The sequence below is a fragment of the Astatotilapia calliptera genome, chromosome 14 (assembly GCF_900246225.1).
Source record: "Astatotilapia calliptera chromosome 14, fAstCal1.2, whole genome shotgun sequence".
Classification (NCBI taxonomy): domain Eukaryota; kingdom Metazoa; phylum Chordata; class Actinopteri; order Cichliformes; family Cichlidae; genus Astatotilapia; species Astatotilapia calliptera.
The window spans coordinates 14,983,440-15,007,457 of NC_039315.1; the positions used below are offsets into that span (position 1 = coordinate 14,983,440).

The 24,018-nt window shown below is 39.3% G+C and overlaps 1 protein-coding gene across 1 annotated transcript; it reads left to right on the top strand.

The window, feature by feature from the left end:
• The first annotated feature begins 1,912 nt into the window (after positions 1-1,912).
• igsf10 (immunoglobulin superfamily, member 10) lies at positions 1,913-15,567 on the top strand. The gene is made up of 10 exons (XM_026193445.1): positions 1,913-2,048; positions 2,338-2,616; positions 4,250-4,379; positions 5,506-5,896; positions 6,498-7,262; positions 7,498-9,276; positions 9,385-10,950; positions 11,216-12,119; positions 13,119-13,485; positions 13,575-15,567. The coding sequence occupies exons 2-10, from the start codon at positions 2,414-2,416 to the stop codon at positions 15,123-15,125; spliced, it is 7,656 nt and encodes a 2,551-aa protein (XP_026049230.1). The 5' UTR covers positions 1,913-2,048; positions 2,338-2,413; the 3' UTR covers positions 15,126-15,567.
• The last annotated feature ends 8,451 nt before the right edge of the window (positions 15,568-24,018 follow it).

The following is a 24,018-nucleotide window of genomic DNA, read 5'->3' on the forward strand; positions in this document are numbered from 1 at the left end:
CAGAAGAAGGATGGAGTAAGCTCAACTTTCTGATCAGTAGAATCACAAACAAACAAATCCTGTTGTACTGGCCACATGGCTGTCCACATGCAAGCACAGGCTGTTGTAAACTATGCTCTTCCCATCATCTCCCCTATTCAGCCCACTAAGCCTCTTACCACTATCCTTTTCCATGTCTCAGAAGAGGCTTAACTTCTCAGTTCTAATGATGACTTGGATCAAGACATAATTAGCTCAAATATGTGTCTGCCCAAAAGAGAGAATAAGAAATCTGTTCTGTTAGCAGATTAAACACACTTTAACTGGGTTGGACATGAAACTCGACATAATTTAATTAAGTCGTGTTTGTATAAGATTACTTGTGAAAGACGAGAAGAGAGGCTCACTAACTCCAATCGTTACAGCAGTAGGGAAGTAAATCAAAAGTGTAGGGGTCAACAGAGTGGGAGAACACAATATCAGTACAATCTAACCAGTTAGTAAATCAAACGCACACTTACATCTATCACATAGTGACAGTTGCTCGGCACTTTATTTACTTCATTTAAGTTAGATATCACAGAGAGAAGAGAAGAGAAGAGAAGAGAAGAGAAGAGAAGAGAAGAGAAGAGAAGAGAAGAGAAGAGAAGAGAAGAGAAGAGAAGAGAAGAGAAGAGAAGAGAAGAGAAGAGGAGGTGTTTGTGTCCATGTGTGATGGTGTGTTATCCAGATGTACAAGTTAAAAAACAACACCGATGGAATATGCCAACCTTGCCTGTGACCAATGAATGGGAAGCCCTATATCTACACAAATAACTAATCCACAAACACACAATCATCTCTTCGTCCTCTGTGGTTCTAAATGAATCTAAAAGGTTACACAGTGCAGTGACTCATTAGTTAGTTCACAAGTATCTGAAAACGAAAACCAGTCCACTTTGTGTGAGTAGTTTCTGATAAACTGAGCCAGCTGCTGAGTGTCACAACCATAAAAGCTTCTTTTATTGCTCAAGATCTTAAGCCATTCATCATTATTTTATTAGTATGATAATATATTTTATTACATTTTTATTATCCGGTCATTAATTCATTTTGTTTGCCCTATGAGAAAAGATGGTATCTGATACCTGGTGGTTTCTGAGCAGTGGCTACAGAGATAAAAAAGTGGCAAAAAAGCACAATATATCCACTTTATCTTAACAAGAGAACAGATTATAACAGTAAATGAATGACAGTTTGTGTGCATTGTGTATAACTTCAGTGACTTTTGTGATAAAACACACTAGTTAAATGAATGGTATGGGGGTTTTTTTTTGGGTTTTTTTTGCCTTTGCGTGTCAGAATAGTGATTTATGTGTGGAATTTATCATAAGAAAACCCCCCAAAAACACACACAAAACCAATTTATTCAAATGACCCATTTGATAGGAGAGGGGGAAGCGAACCGGCTGCTGCTATAATGTGTAACACATTGTGGCTCAAATGTGTTTTAATCTGACAGAAAGACTTTCACAGAAAAGAGTTTGTGGAGTATGTGTGGACAAGCTTGGGGTACGTTTGGTCCAAATGTAATCACAGAAAAGCAGGATTCAATGAAAATATGAAAGAAATATATAATAAATCATATCAGGAAAGTTTCAGATTCTTCAAAAAGACATGTGACCTCCTTCTAAGCTTGGTCATATGAGTCAAAAATTATTGTCTTGGCAGCAGTTAATATTTCCAATATCATCCCGAGTAACTCAAGATGAGGAAGAATTTTGTTGGCCTTTAACTGTCTATGAGATCTTTCAAACAAAGCAACTCCCTGCATTTTTATTTGTAGTTTGTCTAGAACTGCATTACTGCAGTTTATAAAGGAGGAGGAGAAGGAGGAGACTGAAGCGTGTGCTCTGCTGCAGGCGCTCGCAGAGAAATGACTCTAGTCCCTCTGTGCTTACAGAGTGTGCTCATCTAAGAACTCAAACTGGAGAACTACTAAAACTGAATGTGGACTTTAAACAGTTTGACTAGGAATTTCTAATTCGTGCTTCTGCAGCAATTCCGGTTTCTACAGATGTTTTAGTGCGGTGAGAGAAACTGTATACTGTATCTTTTTTTCATGGTTTAAATTCTTCTGTCTGCAGATATTTTACTTCTGCAGAGTTATTTTTCTCATTGTTTTTATTTTATTTTGCAACTGCATGGACACATTTTGACTTGAATGCGTATCCTTCCCTAAGTTTTCTTCTTTGATAGCAACGAATAGCAAAGACGGAAATTAAAATATACAAGAATAGAATGGAACGAATGAAGGAAATGGCTTGGAAATTAAAGCTATTTTTTTCTATCTATATATCTTCATCATTCTCTCTTCAGGTGGTTTTCATTAATGGTTCACGACAAAGTTTTGCTCTAATTTCCTGTGCAACTGAAGCCCCCAACTCTGTGCACAATGACTGAGTGTGTGTGCAGCTCTTCATACCTGCAGAGGTGGTTGCTAAAGACTTTGTTGTTCCTGGCTGCTGCGCTGCCTTCAAGTGCTGACTGTCCCAAACCATGCGCCTGCGATGTTACCACTGAAGTGCACTGCACCTTCAGATACCTGACTTTAATACCTGACCACATCCTGCCAGCTGTTGAAAAAATTAACCTCGGGTAAGAGTTGAAGTACACATACTCTTGGTGAAGAATTACTGAGTGATTTAAACTGCAGACTTTGTAAAAGAATAGCATTACAAAAAGTATTTCTACAAGTCAAACAGGTTTAGTCTAATAACTAGACCACATATAATTACTGTCTGGAAAAGAAATAACCTTTCAGAATTGAGATAAAAAATGTTTATTTAAAATGTCATTGACTCAAGAAAACACAACTTTATAGCTTCAATTTGTGAAGCTGGTTAATCAACAAGCAAATATTAGCTCAGGTTAGGTGACAAAGCCAATCTTGCCATTAGCTAACAAGCAATAGCTAGCAAGCATTAGCCATCAACAATCTTAACCGGAGAACTTTAGCAGTGTTTAGTTTTATGTGCTTTGAGAGGCTTAGTTTCTCAAAAAATAACCAACAAAAAAAAAAACAGCAAAGAAGTAAATCACCACTCTAGTCGGCATCCCATTGCCATTGTCATCCAGCTAGTAGCTGTTACCACAGCCACTAAATGAATTCATCATAAAATTAATCATCATTCATCACCAAATCGTCTATTAATGCCTCTGGCTGTTACTATGTTAAAGATTCTGAAATACATGATGCATAAACAGAGCTGCCTTACCTCTATCCTGTCTGTGGTGCCCTGGTACTACTTCAGCCTGCTTGGAAAGCTATTTGTCAATCAAATGACACACAAGTGCATTCAATTATTGTACGTAATTAGACCTCATTTCAGAATGTGACCAGGCCGGAGCAGAGTATTTACTGCAGACATCCTGAGATGTCGTGGCAGGATTAATACAGGCAGAATTAACAGTTAATTATGTAGTCCTAATTTCCTCTACAACTGTCATCTCCAAGGGCACGTCATGTTGCCTGCTGACACATACAGAGTGAACTCAAACATTACTCTGTACACACTATAAATTGTTTTCATTAATATGTATCACAATATTAGTAATCAACAACCTTTACTGGCATTGTTTTAAACTTGTCTTCACATGCATGTATGTTTCAACATGGTAAAATGTGGCCCTGACCTAGCATGGCTAGTACTACCATCCATCATGTGTTTGAAGTAGTGTAACATGAGAAAGAGCCAAGGTCCCTTACCCCAACCCCCAAACACAGACACATGCAAAAACCACCTATAAACAGTTAAAAAGTACTTGAAATTTCATGTATACTGGTTCCTGCTACAAGAGCTTTCTCTGAGATGCTTTAGTATGCACACAGCCTCTGTTTGGCAGGATATGGTATCAAAATCTGAATAATTTATTAATCCCAAAGCAATTATATAATTAAAATTATTAAATTAATTATTAAATTAAATTGCCTGAATGAGGAACAGGTAATATAGTCAGCACAATACTAATGTCCAGTATGTCAATACTGAGGGCAATATATACCTATAGTTCACCTAGTGAGGTGTTTTCACTTATTTGTCCGAGTAGACAGGTTCTGGATTAGAATGAATGCTTTTTTTCGCTGAGATCTTTCACCAGCATTGCCCACCTTTTAGGTTATATGTGCAGAACTTCAGTTGCATTTCAGTAATATTTCTGCAAAGTATATTTGAAGGCTCATTCAAAATGATGATCAGTAACCAAAGCTTTTTCATTTCTATGCCGTTAGGTACAACAGCATAACTATCCTGAGAGAAAATGATCTTTCAGGGCTTGAAAACTTGGAACTGTTGTTGCTGCACAGCAACATGATACACACTACTGAAGACAGAGCCTTCAAAGACCTTAAGTCATTACAGGTAAAATCCTTTGTAAACAAATTACTCGCAAACCTCACTGCAACATCCAAAATATATCTTTGTGTGACAACCCTAATTTTTATTTCATTTTGACTTGTTATTATTTTCTAGAGTAGATTTTCTTATTTCAGTTTATATTTTAAATTTGAAAATGTGTTGTTTTAGTTATTTTTAAATAAATTAGTTTACATGTTCGTTTTCATTTTTGAATGGAGGGCATATGTCAAACACAAGATTGGAGAAAATCAATAATGGTACTGCAATAAAAATAAAGAATTTTTTGAAAGCAGTTGAAGACATCTACAGTTTCAATAGACATGACTCATCAGTTGTAGTTGCAAATTGCAGTAAAGGTTGTTTTTAGTTTGGTTTTAGTTTACAAAAATAGCCTTACTGCTGACATCATATAGTTTTAATTCAGTATTTCTGTGATGACATACACACATCAGTAAGTAGAGCATGCCTACATAAATATGTTTTTGTTTGTTTTCTGGTTTGTTTTCTGGTTTTTAGATAATATCTGCTTGGAGGGATGAAAAGTTCACAGCTGATTTTCTTTACTATGACTGTTGTCTCACATTTCCATCCATAATTAGTTCAAAATGACAAAAAATTTCAAAAAGCATAAAAAGACGACACAAATGTGAGGGGAAAACAATAAGAGTTGTCCAATTACAGCACAGGGTTTTCACCATGGCAAAATTGATTAAGAAGTATCACCTTTGCTTTTGCAAATCTAATTATAAAGTAATGAAATTAAAAAAAAATAACTCAGGCACAAGTAACTGTGTTTAACCAATAACAGGCAGTATAATTCAATACAGAATTTCAGTGTCACAAGTCCAAACTTGTAAAAACAGAGTTGTATCAACTCTTTTGTGGTTCACAAAAAGTAAATGCCTCATGTTTCACAAAGAATGTTGAGTGATTCACAATAATTTTATATGTCTGTGTGTGTTATGTGAAGGATGGTCCTTGATTCCTTGCACTTTTTCAGACTAAATAAACAGTCTGACAATAATTCATGTTATGTCTATAAAAACAATGTAATTGTGTATTGACATAATAGCTTTCAGTTATCATTGTTTTGACCACCATCTCTATCTTCCTAATTGTGTTTTCCAAGGTCCTGAAGATGTCATACAATAAATTAAAGATTATCAACAAAGAGACTTTCAAAGGCTTGGATAGTCTGCTGAGACTCCACATAGACCACAACCACATCGAATTTATAAACCCTGAGGCTTTCTTTGGGCTTACCAACTTAGAATTGGTTAATCTGGAGGGTAACTACCTCCAGCAGCTCCACCCGGACACATTTATCACACTGAGACACAGCCAGGTTTTCAAGGTATCATCAGTAAGAACCATCCACCTGTCAGACAACCTTCTGACCACTCTGCCAGCAGACATTTTTTCAGGCTGCAGTCAGTTAGAAAATGTCTTCCTCCATGGCAACCCCTGGAAGTGTGATTGCCGTATGAAGTGGTTCTCACTTTGGGCACAAAGAAATACAGGTAAGGAGTGCATCTGTGCTTTGGACAATTCCCAAAGTACTTAGAGGCATATAAAATTGAACCGTGGTTAACAGCTAAGAAAGTCACTTACTGAATCTAAACAGTTTCTTTTTCATTAATGCCAGAGAAACTTTCTCTAAACCTCTGTAAGCCGATATTTGCTACCAGCTTTAATAAGACCCATCTGGTAAAACTGCTGGCAGTATTTGTGGTTGTACTCAGGTTTGAGCATAGTATGTTTTTCTCTTAAAACCTAATAGTGCATGGGATTGTATCCCAAGCAAGACAGGCATATCCAAGAGAAGCATATAAATCTTTGCAGAGACATTACAGGAAGCAGATATCATATAATCTTTTCATCATGAGGACCATAGAAAACAATGAAGACATAGAAGAACTAAAGTTATACATTTTATTTATGACTTGGCAAGCACGAAGGTTAATCGAAATGTCGCAATTCTGTATTGTGATTATGACCTTTTGCGGTTCACAAGTTTTATTAGCCAGTTTTGGTTTGGCTGGAACATAAGTTTGAAAGTGTGATTTTTTTTTTCTTCCATGAATCCATCTAAACATTGCACTGCTTAATAATTCTTTCCAGGTGTGCTGAAATGCTGGCGAGACAGGAGATATCCCAGAGGCCTATGTGCTGTTTGTGAAAATCCTTTGCTTTACCACAAAAGGCCTCTATCCCTTCTACCCAACAATGCTTTTACTTGCACCAAACCTTTGATCCAACCCCATCTAAAGCAGAAAAACATCAGCCTGGATGAAGGGAACTTCTTTCCTGTTTCCCCCAAGGACTTTATTGCCCCATTAGGCTCAATACAAATGAACCTGACCGACCAGTTTTACAATGATGCCAGTCTAACCTGCACTGTACAGCGGCCCACTTCTTTTGAGAACCTGACTCAAACCCTGGAGGAAGGAGAAGGAAACAATGTCACCATGCTTACCACTTGCATAACTACGTATTTGGTGTGTAATATTAACCATGAACACATCCAGCAACTGTGGCAGATCTTAGCCACCTACAGTGACTCTCCTATGAGGCTAGAGAGAGGTTTAATGTTGGCCACAAGCCCAGAAATGGTGTACCGATATGCTCAGATGAAAACAAAGGATCTAGATAAAGAAATAAACACAAACATTAAGGCTGAGATTAAAGCCTCTCCTGCATGGTTAATGCAGGGAGAAGTGAGCTTCCAACTAGACCGCACTGCTACCACCTTCTCTACCCTGCACATTAAGTACCAGTCTGTGGTAAACCTACGTTTGGAAAGCACACCATCTAAGAGGGACCGGTATTCCTGGGCCATGATCAAACGAGATAATCAAACTAAGACTGAGCACACTGTACTTACAGGTGGGAGTCAGAGATTAACGCTTAATATACTAGCTCAGAGATGTGACTTTTACTTAGGTCTGCACATACCAGTAACTGAACTATTTACTTATGTATGAAACTATACTGATCATTGCACTAATAAAATAGGAAGCATTTAAAAAAAAATGAATTCAGAATTTCAAAGACTAAAAAGTCTTTTCTTTTTAGCATGAAAACGGTTATGATATTATCAAATGTTTTCCTCCTGACCTAGGTGGTGTGGTACAGTTGAGCTGCCATATCCAGGGTGATCCAAAGCCTCTCTTGGAGTGGATTTTACCAGATGGAAGCAAGGTCAGAGCTCCTTATTCCAGTGAGGACAGGAGAATAATAATTACTGCTGAAGGAAAGCTCACTCTTCGAGGTGCAGATACCTCTGACACAGGCCTCTACTGGTGCATTGCCACAAACTACCTGGATGCAGATATCCTCATCTTTCGAGTGACAGTTCTGTCCACTGATGTGGAAGAGGCTGAGGTCAATGGTGTTCAACTCTCTAGGCCACTGGGTGAAAAGCTTGTTTTTGACTGTAGCTCCTCGGGGAGTCCTGAGGCCTCAGTGTCTTGGATTCTGCCTGACCATTCAGTGCTTGACAAGCCTCATGGGAACAGAAACATTTTTAAGAATGGGACATTGCTGATTCAGGGTATCACAGCAAGGGATCGAGGATTTTATAGGTGTTTAGTTGCTAATCATGTTGGAGTTGACCTACTCGTTTCTCAGGTGACAGTAACAGACAAAGGGTCCGTGACAGCAAGTGTTTTCAACAGTGAGGGATCAGGGATGGTGACGGAGTTTGCAATGGATTCTAGCTTGACACAAAACACAGTCAAACTCAGTGAGATACACCACTCCCAGCATGCTGACAGAACTATCCAGGAGTCCAGGACCATTACTTCAGATCGGCCTTACCCCAGACACAGATCACGTGGCCGAGTAGGTTTTGGAGGTAGACTGGGACAGAGAAGGAGGGGGTCAGTCCGCAACAGCCACATCTGGAGTAGTAGGGTCTTTGATAAAGCTTCCAGGAAAGTAGACCCGCAGAAGTTTGCAGAATTTATGAAAAAGGCTCAGGGTGGCTCAAAAATAAAGAGTGATAGAGAAAATGAGAAAGTAAAATATGAAAACACACATATTGGTTATTCTGGTGACAATGAAATTGGCTCTGGTGAAGCTCAAGATGAAGACCATCTCATTGTTCTCCCAACAATAGTCCAACCAACAACAGATAATCCACAAAGAATATTTGCTCAAGACAGGCAGACTGAGACAGTAACAACCACACAAATTGGTGAGGGACATATTTTAGCAACAAAGGAAAATGGCATGGAAAATAGATTCAGCAATTATATTAATTCAACTAAAATAATGGAAAATAGAGACATGGCAACAACAGAGCCATATATGCAGTCTACATTCACTACAGATCCAAGGTTAGTTGAGACAAACAACTTTTACACCCTTGAAAGAACCAGCATGCCACCTTCGAACCTACAACCAGTCACTCTCCAACCTACTGTGACAGACACTTCACAAGAAACCCAACTAGAGTTATCAGGAGAAGCACCTGCAGAACCAGAGACTTCGACAGAGGGTGCTTTTTCTTCAACTACAGACCCTAATGTTACTCCAATGAGAGATGAACCAGGCCCAGTGGAGCTAGTCCTTCACACAGACCCTGAAAGCCAAACCTCATTTACAGCAATCACAGCTACAGACAGACAGCAAGACAAGATCATTTTCCATACAACCCAGACAATAAAATCCCCGCGCCTGCCTGCAGGATCTACTATCATCTCCCGGCAGCACATCCATATAATCCCACGCCAAAGTAACAGAGGAAAGGTTGGCAGGAGGAACTTTCAAGGCCGCAGAAGAATCATTAAACCAAACAGGATCCATGACATGCAGTCCTTTATTAATAAACTTAAACAATCCACCATGAATAAAGAAGGGAATGCCTCTGTGCCATATCAAATTCAGTTGACCACAGGTAAGAAACCATGTTCTTAAAAACCCTGTTGTTTTGTACTTCTGTGTTGCATAAATAATCAGTCATGAAACAATACGTATGTTTTTAACATGGTTCTTTTTTTCTCAGCCTGTAACTATAATAAGGCAGCAACCACTGATTTGGCAGTGGTCACACCAACAGCATCTTCTAGTCCATGTTTACACAAAACAGAGAAACCTGCTTATATGCAAAAAACCACAAGTCATTACATGACTTCAAATGCCACATTCAACAAAGCAGAGTCTAGATCAGAGACTTCCAATGAGTACATAACGTTTGCAGTTGCCCCTGAACTGGATCCTACAACTAAAGTCCCAACCACAACCACTACTACATCTACTTCTAAGATCATTCGGGGAAAAATTCCATGGAACAAGTTGTTTGGAAACAAAGGAAGGGAAAGGATGCTCAGTAGGCTTAAGAAGCCATTAACTGCGAATAAAACTTCAACTACGACTGAAACAAGAGGCACCCTAACCACAACCATTGCTCCTACGCCCATTACCTCTGCAAACTTATTAGTTAAAGTTGATAGTTTGTCACCATCCAGACACACAACGAGTAGTTCATTAGATGATGATTATGGAGATGCATCCTCTGCTGATTTCCAGTTCACAACACTGGGTCCCAGCTTGGACTTTATACCTGTTACTAGTTATTCTGGTTCCTCACAGTTTTATACCACTGCAGAAACACCACCAGAATTACAGACTCTACCCTCGCCACCCACTGTCAAACCCACCCAGCAGGAAAATCTTGATGTAACCTCATCTGGGTCTGGAAGACTGTCTGACAATTTGCTTATAATCAGACAGAGGCCTGGTGAGACAAGAGGTAGGCTAGGGCGGAGAAGGAGGCCCAATAGGAGAAGAAGACCCCTAAGGAAACCTGGAATTCCCAAAGTCCGACAAACTACAACAACTGAGGCAATAACTACAGAGGCAACAACCATGGAATACACAATGGAGGCAACCACACTTTTTCAACAAAGCGTTTCAGAATATAATCCCATTTACACACAAAAAGATGCCAGAACCACAGTATTGGGTACCACTGAAAAAAGATCTGAGGAGAGTGACCTATATGAGGACTTTGACTGGACATCTAGTGGTTCATCCAGCTATCCTACCACCATGACACCTCTATTTTCCTCTGCCACTTATGATCCTGCTACTACACTGATACCGCATACAACTAAGCGGTTTTACACAACTGCTCAGACAAGATTCCACAGCAACATCAAACCACCAACACAAAGGAATGGTGACACCAATCGCAGTTTAGTGTTGGAGAGAATTAGACCTACCGGTACTCGAAAAAGCAGTGGTACTAAAGGCAGTGTAGATAACTCTGATACACTGATCCTTCTAACAGCTCAGCAAGGCTACATGATCAGTACCCCCGTTCCTTACATTACAGACAAGGATTCTGCCACCTCTACTATTTATAATCAAGTCTCGGGATATGATGCTACCAGTGCCGGTAATGCTGGTTTTGAACCCACTACAAAGGTCATGTCAAGCAAACCCAAGATAGTGGGTGGAAATGCAGCTAGCTTTACTGTACTGTCTAACTCTGATGCTTTCCTGCCATGCGTGGCTGTTGGAAACCCACAGCCAGTTATAACATGGAAACGATTCTCCTCCAGCACAGGTAGAAAAATGATTTCATTCATTCTTATCATTAGCAGAACCAAAATGTGATACATATTAAGATATGGGAGTGACAGTATTTTTGGCATCATGTAGAAACAAAATTTGTTGTCAGGTGCAAGTAAAAGCCATTTATAGAAAACGCTGCGATAATAAAGTAACAATACTGTTTAAATTTTGTCAGTTGCTTTAAGTGATTTGTGTAGAATGTTTTAGTGTTTGTAAGGTAAATATTTCATTGTCTCTGTATTTCTTTTGTCCCACAGGAAGAACCATTACCATTAAAGAGAGGATGGGCAAGTATGAGGTGTTGAGCAACGGCACGCTGTCAATCCCAAATGCCAATATTAAAGATCGAGGCCAATACTTCTGTCTAGCTGAGAATGACCATGGATCAGATAAACTTATTATCACCCTCTCAGTGGTAGCCTATCCCTCTCGCATTTTAGAGCCAAAGATGCGCGAGATAAAATCTTATGCAGGAACCACAGTTGAACTGAAATGTAAAGCAGAGGGCCGGCCCATGCCTGTGATATCTTGGATCTTGGCCAACCGTACTCAAGTCATGGGTCAAAACACTGAGAAGGGAAGAGCATCAGTATCTGCTGTGGGGACTCTGGTTATTAAATATGTGTCTGTTTATGACAGAGGTCATTATAAATGCATTGCCAGTAATCCTGCTGGAGCTGATACTGCTACAGTCCGACTGCAGGTGGTGGCAGCTCCACCAGGTATCATGGAGGAGAAGCGGCAGCAGCTACAAGCTATTCTTGGCCACAGTTTACAGTTACCCTGCACTGGTCATGGTACACCTCAGCCTAGTGTTCACTGGGTTCTCCATGATGGGTCAATGATACAATCTAACAGGCCTGTAATCGATACACGGATATCCATGTATGAGAATGGGACGCTTCACATTAAGGATGTGACTCCAGCAGACAGTGGAAAATATGAATGTATTGCTACCAGCTCTACTGGTTCAGAACGAAGAGTCGTGACTCTGACAGTAATACTACAAGAATCTGCTCCTCAGATATTGGAGATATCCAAGCGCTTGACTGAGTTGTCATATGGGGATCAGTTAAGACTAAACTGTTTGGCAACTGGAAACCCTAAACCTAGGATAATCTGGAAACTACCTTCTAAAGCTGTGGTGGACTATTGGTACAGGTAAAAATACGTTCATTGGTAGAACAGGTATTTATTGTATTATCTTTTATATTAAAGTTACAAAATTCTAATAATTCAATGTGCATGATTTGCATAAATATTGCTTAGAAAAACTGTAGTGGTTTAGTGAACATTCTATGGAAGAAAGTGGATAAAAATCACCAAAACAGACTTATTTTTGCCCTTAGCCTCTCATGAAACAGTTAAACTGTTGAAAACAATTCAGTGGCATACTGTTATGCTTACCAAAGTAAGCACTGATTGTGAATAGAGTACATGCATTTATATTTTTTATAGGTTTTGTTGCCTGCACTGATTCATTGAATGTCCCTCATAAGTACACATAAAAACATGTAATTCTCTCTAAATGTAAAGAAATGAGATGCAGATATTGACTATACTTATTCAGAGCATAACTCAGCACAGTCAAATGAAGACTGAAGTGAAAATATTTTCAATACAATGGTTCTCTTTCTATGCTTCTATTAGGATTGAAAAAAAAAAACCCGACACAAAAGTCATCATACCGAAGGGAATTGGAGTGTATTTCATTTATATTTTTCCTAATTGTTAGCTTGTTCAGTGTGATAATAATGCAAGCATGTCTTACCTTAATTTTACGTCTTTAAAAAAGCATTGTACGTTTAAACCACATTTCTTATACCCCCAATACCTGTTTATATAAACACTTTGTGTGTTGGTACATTGTCATTTGCAATGTCTAACACCAGAGAGAACAGAAAGACTGAGGCAATGTAAAACAGCTACTGATTTAATTGCTGTATCTCCCCAGTGGCATTCTGTACACATTTGTTTGATGTAAGCAGATAAGACACTTTTCCACTGTTACCGTTTTGATTTTAGCTGTTTGAAAAAATATATGAAACCATACAAATTTATGCGTTTTGCTCTTAATAAGCATAGACAAGGAATTCTGCAAATTATCTTAATGCCAGGTTTGTAACTGTCTCTCTAATTTTCTTTTATTTGTTACTCCAGGGTGGGCAGCAGGATACAGGTCCTTGATAATGGTACTCTTACTGTTAACACTGTGAGTGACAAAGATGCCGGAGATTATCTCTGTGTGGCCCGAAACAAGATTGGTGATGCTCTACAACTCATGAAAGTCAGTGTATCAATGAAGCCAGCCAAGATAGAGACTAAGGTATACAGCAAGAAGCAGGTACCCTATGGAAAGGACTTAAAAGTAGACTGTAAAGCCTCAGGGGCACCAAAGCCAGATATCTCCTGGGGTCTACCAGATGGTACAATGGTCAACAGTGCTTTGCAGTCTGATGCCAGCAGTAGAGGAGGACGAGAACGTCGCTACACTCTGTTTGACAATGGAACTCTTTATCTAAACCAGGTATTGAATTGGATCAAACACAAACTGCACAAACATATATACATATATATCATGTTTATATATCGTGTTTTCATATCATGTTTCTCCAGGTTGGAATGTCAGAGGAAGGCGATTATACCTGCTTTGCTGAGAACCAGGTTGGCAAAGATGAGATGCATGTACATATCACTGTAGTTACAGCATCCCCTAGGATGCGTCCATCCAGCCAGACCTATGCTAGAGTGAAGCCCGGAGGAAGCATCCTCTTTGACTGTGAGGCAGTTGGAGAGCCTAAACCTAAGATATTGTGGATACTTCCCAATAACGATGTAATAGCAGCATCACATGAACGCTACTTAATGCATGTCAATGGTTCTCTGGATATTAGGGATGTCAAGGTAATTGATGCAGGGGAGTATGTTTGCATGGCTCGCAACCCTGGCGGAGAAACCAGAAAAGTCTACAAGCTTGAGATAGGTGGGAATCCACCAGTGATCAATGGCTACCATCAGAACAGAACAGTCATTAAAGAAATAGTGTCTACATATTCCAGGAAACTTATAGATTGTATGGCTGAGGGGACTCCCAGACCTACTATCACTTGGATTATGCCTGATAACATCTTTCTAACAGCACCCTACTTTGGAAGTAGGATTAAAGTCCACCAGAATGGGACACTTGAGATACGTAATGTCCGCCCTTCTGATACAGCAGAGTTTATTTGCTTAGCTAGAAATGATGGAGGAGAGGCAGTAATGGTGGTGCAGTTGACGGTTACAAGTATGCTTCGAAGGCCAATCTTCAATAATCCCTTCAATGAACGTATTGTGTCTGGGAATGGGAAAACCACAGTTCTGAATTGTTCTGCTGATGGGCAGCCAATGCCAGAGATATCATGGACTTTGCCTAATGGAACACGGTTTATTGGTGGAACCAATCATGGTTCTCGCCACCAAATAAACAATGATGGGACTTTGGTCATCCGCAGTACTCACAAAGAAGATGCTGGGAAATACCGCTGTGGTGCCAAGAATCTCATGGGCTACATAGAGAAGCTAATAATTTTGGAGATTGGGCAGAAGCCTTATATCCTGACAAGGCCCAGGGGTATCATACGCAGCATATCAGGGGAGCCCCTCTTCATTCACTGCCTATCTGATGGGAGTCCCAGACCAAGAATCTACTGGACCGTTCCTGGTGGTCACACTCTTACTCGGCCTCAAGTCCTCGGACGCTACCAGTTGCTAGAAAATGGTACTCTTATAATTCAGGACACTACACTCCATGACCGCGGAAACTACATATGCAGAGCTCGAAACGATGCTGGTGAGGCTGTACTTACTGTCCCCGTTATTGTCATTGCCTACCCTCCACGGATCACAATGGGGCCCCCCTCCAATGTGAGGGCAGAGACTGGGAGACCTATTCAGCTCAACTGTGCTGCTACTGGGATCCCCAAGCCAGAGATCACATGGGAGCTTCCAGATCATTCAGTTCTATCAGCAGCAGAAAAGGGGCGGCCTATGGGTAGTGAACTGCTCCACCCTCAGGGTACACTAATCATCCAGAGGCCCACACCCTCAGACTCTGGAACATACAAATGCCTTGTGAAAAACCACTTAGGTACAGATTCAAAGGTCACATATGTACTTGTGCTGTGATTAAAAATAATAGCTGAAGGTTGACAGTATATGCTAATGTAAATATTAACAGACACATATTGTCTGCTCACTACACTACCTATCATCTTGTGGATTAGTGAAGATCAAGGCATGTGTAATACAGAAGCTGATTATGTGAGTAATTAACAAAGCACAAAAAAGGAATTTAAAAAAAGAAACTCCTGCTTGCTTGTAACATTGGAAGCTGGGGTCTGGAAAATCAAAGTACTCATTTAGGGTAGTCCTAACGAGAGCAACAGAGCCAAATCATAGAGCCAAACCTAAAGTAATTTCTCTGACCTGCTGTTGGACATAGTAGCCAAACAGGAAAACAGAAATTAGAAGGGGGGGGTTGGTCTTCTCAAGAGGTCATAATTCCCTTTGGACATAACAGCAAATTTAAAAAAAACAACAGAATATGTAGTAAAATGTATTTTATAAGTAATTCAGTGTTTTTAAGTGGGAAAAAGGGTTTATTCAAATATATATATGATACTTGTCTTACACTGGACATGGTATATTGCGTGCGTGCGTGCGTGCGTGCGTGCGTGCGTGCGTGCGTGCGTGTGTGTGTGTGTGTGTGTTAATTAAGGTCTATATAGATTCCTATATGTCTATTTGGAACACAATGGAATATAATACATATTACCAATCTGTTGTGTTGTACATGAGAATTTACAGTAATGTTATACATTATGCCAATAATAAAGTCCATGTATATCTATTTGCAGTATCTCCTTAATTAAAGTATGGGGAAAAAACATTATAGGGCACCAAAAAGTCACAAACAGAAGCATATTCAGCTCTGGAATTTTAAGTGCAGGCCAGCTATGAAAATAATCCTTCACTCTCTTTGTCAGTGGGCAGGATCCACAGGGGAGCCATTGATATTTGCTTGTCATGCACCCTGATTTTACTGTGCTCCTGCAAATTAAACTGGAAGGTGATGAGTAATGTTAAGACAGAGGAGGTGAACTTAACATGAGTTTGTACTGCTGCTTGAGCCTGCCATCTGAAAATATATATTACATGCTATACACCTTATGCAAGGCTTATTATGCTTGCTCTCTAACCACACTTACTTGGCAAATGTCAGCTGATTCACACCGTCTCCTTTTTCTAAAGAAATAGATACATGGTATTTTAGTCATGCCCTGTACCTTAGGAACAACTGGAAATAATTTCTCAGTGAATTACTCCAATTTTGAATTGCCCATAATGATGCATGCTTTTCAATAGGAAAATCTTAATCTGTACAACACCTCATAAAGAATGCTGTATCTTCTAGTAAGTATACTTCACCATTTGTGTAAAAGTAAAAAGAAAACAAAAACATCAAAGTTAATTATGAATCAGTCTAACATGTTTTGAAATGCTGTATGCAGCTACTGGCCATACCATACCATACCATACCATACCATACCATACCATACCAGCATGGCTGAAAATGTTAAACACCACTTTCAACATTGGAATGTTCAGTACCTGCCAATAAATGCAGTTTTTAGATTTCAGAGAAATAAAAAAGGAAAAAATAAAATTCCAAAGTTTAAAGCCAGTCTGCACAAGTGTGATATAACCCGGGCAGATATGGAGGAAAACGGAATTGTCCTCCATAAACTCTGGAATGTGAGGTACTCGCTGTGTGATTTGAGAGAAAAGTGCTTTCATATGTGAGTTTGGTGACAAACAGATACAAATCACAGTAGTTATGAAGGACCACCTATTCTTTACATATGGTACCTCAATGTAAAAGACAGTTCATCATTCACACCGGGTGCCCTGTTGAGATGTGGACGGTGAAAAGTTTATTTGTTCAGTTCTGGTTTTGCAGTTCATGTTCAGGGAATGATGGAGTTTATGTTCCACTGACTTGGATATTTATGAGGATTTTGAACATGTGATTTTCTCATTTTCTCCTTTTCCCTTGGATATTTAAAGGAAGAGGGTGGAAGTCTAACAAGTATCATTTAAAAATAAGGTTTTATGAGAAGCTACTGAGAGGAGGACTGGGGTTTTTTGTGAAATTCACCTTCACCAGGTCAAAGTCACTTTTTGACCCAATTGCTGGCCATAGCTTTTGTAACTAGACTTTTCAAGCATGAAGCGCTACACTACGGTGTTGCGAGAAGATAAGTAGAGCCTGTTTTTACTCTCAGTGGGGTAGGTGGACTTATGGCCACTGCTTGGCCACCTTGAAGACTGTGGAAAAACAGAATATACTCAGAATCAAATGACCTGCTAGAAATGTTGTGGCAACTTGTAACAGTCTACTTATAATACACAACATTAATATACACAGTTAGATTTAAAAGTGTCACGGACTTGCTAACTACCATTTAATGCATTCACAGGTGAACTAGAGCATTTTTCTTATTCTGTACATGTAGTGAATCTCCTTTTGGGATTTTCACCATTCATTTTCTTTTCAAGAACCACCAGTACATATGAGTATCCTACCACAACATCTGTGTGGTAGTTAATCCGTATTGTCATCTTAATATTTAATCAAATTGCACCTTATGTGAAAGCTATTGTTCATATTGTTAAATCCATAAATAACTATGCTCTGACTCTGCTGCCCGTTCTCACAGTGTGGCATTTCCTCTCATCTCGTATCACTTTCACATGATATGATATTGGTTTGATAAGAGATCTAATAGACGGTGTTTCCAACCATCATCACAATCCAACACAGGAATGTATTTTAAAAGAATGATGTTTCATTCCTCAAATATAGTTGCAGAGACTTGGAAAATTGTTATATTGCTCTAAAGCTGGTCTTGCAACATGTGGCAATCCAGAAGCTTAATAACTCGTTACACATCTTTCTGTATGGGAAATCCCTGCAATAGGAACTGACATTTAAAAGCAAGAAAAGGAGCAAGTGAAAAAAAGTGTGAAGGAAAAGGGATGTTTACAGAGTGGGTAGATGAGGGAAACCAGAGAAGGGTGAGACATAGTTTTGGTCTGTGGTATGAATTCCATACTTAAACTAGAATGCTAGCAGCATGAACATGGAAACTGAGATGTCTGGAGAGCCCTGCTGGGTGCTGACCAACAGCGGTTTCAGACAGTACTCTTCTGTTAGCTCACAGTCTGCTTCACTTCTTTGAAGCTGCAAACTTGGCAACAAGTAAAGTCCCCAGAAAAAATGTAGTCACACTCCTGCTGATATTTTGCTGCCTATGGGTGGAAAACCCTTTCAAAACAAAAATGTAAAAAAAATTCTCATTCTGTTACACACACAGCCTTTTTAGCCTTGTGGGAATACACACACACACACACACACTTGCTCATACAGTCGATTGGTGTTTCTGTCAGTATCTGAGCTACGACTAGAATTTCACACCAGCAAAGTAGAATCCACACATCCACACCACACCATCCATTTTTGCACCTTTCTTCAAGGTACAATCTGTCATTCTGGGATGGTGGTTCCCTGAGTTATTGCTTTTCAGTGTTGTGTTTAATCATCTTTCAGTTTGAGTTAATATTTAATATGTAATTAAAGATTACAATAAGGTAAGCACCTGTAATTCAGATGAAAAGCTCATATAATTATTCATCTCTACTTTCAAAAGCCCTAAAAGTTTTCTTTTTCTTTTTAAAGTGAGCCTTTAGTCACTACCTAGATGCAAAGTATTTGCACCAGGGAAAGTACATAAATCAGCTTCAACCATAAACTGGCTGAAGTTTTCAGAAAGTGAAATGTTGAAAGCAAGAGGGTCCTAACAAATTTAGAAGTGTCTGGTGTGGTACAGTTTTTATATATAAGAACTTGTATACAGATTTTAATGAGACCATATTCCACAGTGTTTATCTTGAGGGCGGTGGAATCTGATTATGGATGCAGATGTGGTACTTTGGTCCCCAGAGAATAATCAGATGGACCAGTGCAGCCTATTTCTGTTTACCTAAGCATTTTTCTTTCAGTTATACAAACACCCAACTAAAAACATCAAAGTACCTCTAAATTATTAGGTCCCCAAGGGGACATGTTTTCAAACGAGCTCTTTCACCCAATTAGACGGCATCAGCAGTGTGGCACTGCCACTTTACGCCTTAGGCTGATGCTTTTTTTTAACTGGTGGGTGGGTCAGCTACATAAGTCTTACAATGCATAGGGGTATTAGCATATTTTCAATCAATGTGCTGTCATTATGCTACACAGAGCTTAACTGAACCATACCAACTGTATTATTTTAAATTCTTTCATTATTTTCTTATGTTGCTCAATCATTCCTTGAATTTTAAGCCTACTGAATGTTGCCGTTTGACTGGCTTCCCATATTCTTTTTGAACCCTAATTATTTCCAGTAGAAGAAGACCAAGACAAAGCTGGAGGACTGCTGTAAAAGAGTCATATGTTTGCAAATTACGTTCCTTTACTTAGACACATCTCACATCACATGACAGCATTTCCTCGGTGCCTCTGGAGCTAAAGCTTAATTTACCACTCTCCAATAAAGCCAGTGTGTAATTTAGATGCACTCTGGAGGAGCTGGAACACAGCTGAGGAAACATTACACAGCTATAAATTAAAAAAAGAACAGCACCAGCAGAAGCTCATTACAAAACCTGAAACCTGCTCCAGTTTACTGTGACATTGATGGTTTTCTATAAACATCTATTTTCACTGTTATGTAAGGTGTCAATTTTTTAACTAGCTACAGATTCAAACAACCTTGATTTTGTTAGAGAACACGAACAAAAAAGGTTTATTTTCCAGAAACACACTACACCTTCACTGACCAGTTCACCTTCAGTTCTAAATGTGAATTAGAATTCTTTTGCTGTCATTATACAAAGTACAACACAATGATAAAGTGGCTACACCTTGCAAAAAAAAAACAAAAAAAAAACAAAAGAGAAAAGCAAAGAAAAAAACATACAGTAATTTACACAGTAAATATAAAGACATACCACGTATGGTGATGAGATTATGGATAGTGACAAAAAGCAGGTGCATGTATTTTGAAGTTTCACTGTGATTTAATCAATAATGGACAATATTACACAGAGTATTCTAATAATTTAAGATATTGCTCATTGGGAGTTTTCCCTTCCCACAATCTTCTGAGCTGTGTTGATGATCTGCTGAATCCTGCTCCCCTCTGCTTCGGTACAGCCCCTGTACCATGCAGTGATACAGCATGTCAGCACACTCTCTGTGGAGGAGCAAGTCTCTGTTGTGTCTTTCTTGTGACTGCTGAGGTATTTGGAGTTCAGGATAGGTCAACAGAGATGATGGTACCCAGGAATTTGTGGCCATTGCCACAATTGATGTTGAGAAAGCTTCAACTCAGGGCTGTTCCTGAAGTCATAGGTGATTTCCTTTTTTCCCCTTTGCTCAGTGTCAGGTTTTTGGTGAACTCCAAGCTGAAAATTTCAGAATCTCATCTTTGACATGGCTTGGACATGGACATGGCTTCTTCTTGTAATAAGATTAAGCCACATGTTATCTTTTGTCAACCAACCAACAGATGGCATCAATAGACCCAGTTATGAAAATCTATGTCGTTCCAAATAGTGCTGAGAAAATACATGTAAAAATATGTAAAGGATTTAAATCTGAAAATCCTTTGAAAACAAATATAAGTGTCCCAGAAAATGAAATAAATTGGGTTCTTTTTATAAAACATGCAAAATGTCAAGGTTTAGTTATAAACAATTTTACATGACTTCATCCAGCTCACCTACTGTGGCTAGTCTGCCTCACATAAATGGTACCCTAGCAACCTCAGAGAGCACAATGACATCACAGGGAAAACAAACCCTCAACAGCTCTGAGTTCAGCAGTCGCTGGTAAAGTCATCATAAAGGCTGCTTTGGACACTCTCTGAACGTTTTATTGCTTTATATCTCATGTTGAAAATAAATGATAAACTTGTTGGGGTGATTTTGTTTCAAGTACAATGATGAAAATCTGCTTTCTATTTAGTTTGCTTTAAATATCTGGAATCTATGGGCTTTGTAAAGTGTTGTTTAAGGTTTAAAACATATTAGTATCTAATTCGTGTTTGTCTGTGAAGGTTCTCAGTCATCCAGGTCATCGTAGTCAAAGGAGCTTGCAAAGAAAAGCGTCTGGACTTCTTTAAGTTACTTGGAGACGTTTCACCTCTCATCCGAGAAGCTTCTTCAGTTCTAAGGTCAAATGGTGGGGAGTCCCAGATATAAACCTAGTGGGAGTATCCCCCCACAGAGGGACAAAAGGACCCCCTGATGATCCTCTAATCACATGAGCCAATGTGTGAAAACGGGTGTGGGTCCCAATCAGCCAGAGTTTCGGGTGAGCTCATTGTGAAACCTGACCCCACCTTATCATGCAATTTCCTGAGGTCAGATGGCCCAGGATGTGAGTGGGCGTTAAGGCGTCTGGGGAGGGAACTCGAAACTGGATTATAGGTGGCAGACAGTTGGTTTCGTCAACCCCCGCTTCTGTTCAAAGATGGTCGCTCACAGTGGACATAGATGGCTTCTTTCACTCCTCTTTCAAACCATCTGTCCTCTCTGTCCAAAATGTGAACGTTGGCATCCTCGAAAGAGTGACCTTTGTCCTTAAGATGCAGATGGACTGCTGAGTCTTGTCCTGTGGAGGTGGCTCTTCTATGTTGTGCCATGCGCTTGTGAAGTGGCTGTTTGGTCTCTCCGATGTAGAGGTCTGAGCATTCCTCGCTGCACTGTACAGCATACACCACATTGTTAAGTCTGTGTTTAGGCGTTTTGTCTTTCGGGTGAACCAGTTTTTGTCTTAGTGTGTTGCTGGGTCTGAAATACACTGGGATGTCATGCTTGGAGAAAACTCTCCCCACCTTTTGACCTTAGAACTGAAGAAGCTTCTCGGATGAGAGGTGAAACGTCTTCAAGCAACTTAAAGAAGTCCAGACGCTTTTCTTTGCAAGCTCCTTTGACTAATTCATGTTTGTTTGTTACACTGGGCTTTTAGCACATCTAGCCCCCACCTTTGTGGGGACCAGATGTGACACTCTCTGGCCTGCCCCTTGGCCTGCCTGCTGCATTCTTTGTGCACACAGGTCTGTGCTGAGCACACAGAGACACTCTGTCAAATATGCCTGGTATCCCTCACTGGCTAGCTTCTAAAAGAGAGCTGTTGTTCATATTTTTCAAATCTCATGCTATTCACCCTGCTCTCCTGGTCAGTGGGTTTGGAGATTACCAAACAAACTTTAGCACCCTCATGAGACTTTAAAAGTAAAAAAATATGCCACTGCTGACCAGAGATGGGCAGTAACGCGTTACAAGTAGTGCGTTACTGTAATCTGATTACTTTTTTCAAGTAACGAGTAAAGTAAGGGATTACTATTGCAAAAATGGTAATTAGATTACCGTTACTTCCCGTAGGAACGCTGCGTTACTGCGTTACTAAAACCGTGATTCTTTTTGCGAGAATGTCTCATGACAGTGACGTAAGCGAGTGCGCCGTTAGTGACAACAGCTGTGTGCAGATCAACAGTGGATCACATATCGATTGTGGGAGAGAGTATGAGCGTGCAGCGTTTAAAGCGTGGAAGTACTGACCTTACCTTTGAGTTTGATTCTATAAAAAGTGACAAAAACATTAGCGTCCATCGTGCGTGGGAAGAAAACTTCTTTTTACAGCGAAAAAACCCCCTAAACTTCCGAGCAAGCACCGAGTGCGCTACGACGTAATGCGCAACTGACCGCGGCACACCTGCACCAAGGTAAACCTCCGCCTACCCTCAGTCCTGCTTTACAGGTGAAAATAGAGCAACAGGACCGCTAGTCTTTGACTTTATTTATTTTCTGCTGTGTTTTACTTGCATCTATTTGAAAGAGTGAGTGAAAACACAAAAAATATTTTATTTTATGCACTGGAATGTGTAGAAAATAGGTTTAAATGTTAAACTAATTTATTCAAGTCAGAGAATGTTGCATATAATAAAATGTTTGCTTGATGCATAAAGTTAAAAGGTTAAAACTAATAAAACAAGTTAAAAAAGAGACTTTTCCTTTTTTATTACATTTTGTATGATGGATTATGTAGAAAAAGTAGAATTGGGCTGAAAGATCTATCGCTTTATCACCTATTCAGGTTGTAAATCGTGTTTTTTTAAAGTAACTAAGTAACTAAGTAATTAATTACTTTTGAAAATAAGTAATCAGTAAAGTAACGGGATTACTTTTTGGGGAAGTAATCAGTAATTAGTTACTGATTACTTTTTTCAAGTAACTTGACCAACACTGCTGCTGACAGGTGCGAGCAGCAAAACACATAACAAGAAATGTAGATATGTGTTACCACTTTGTATTCATAGCAGCTTTTTCCTATTACCTGGCTTATAGCAGGCCTTCTTGCCTCATTAGTACATGTAAGCAGATTGGTTCCTTAAACCGAATCATCAGGAGGTTGCGTAAGTGATAGCTAGTGATGTTGGGTAAATTCAGTTTTGATTTGAGATGAGGCTGCTACATACAACAGCTGAGCTAATTGTCATTTGACTTTCTCCATGCATCTTGCTGTGTAATCACAATGTCAAGTAGTATCAACACAGGAACACACATTAAACCACCACTGATTGTGCTGATTATTATGAATAATCTGGGTAGTTTTTACATAAAAATACTCACCTATATCAGTAATGACAACAGTTACTTGGAATTTTAAAAAACTTAATTGAAGAAACAAACAAAAAATGTTTTAACAATTCAAGACAACACATTGCAATTATAGGTATTGTAACAATTCATAAATGGTTATACTTGTGGTCATGGGAGGCATGAACTAGGCCACATAAGTAAGAACTGTAATACACAGTGTAAGTAAACAGCTGTACTGATGGTTTGAAATATGCATGTAAGCACTTTTAAAGGTATAACTTTACATTGTTATTAATTCTATATGTGACAC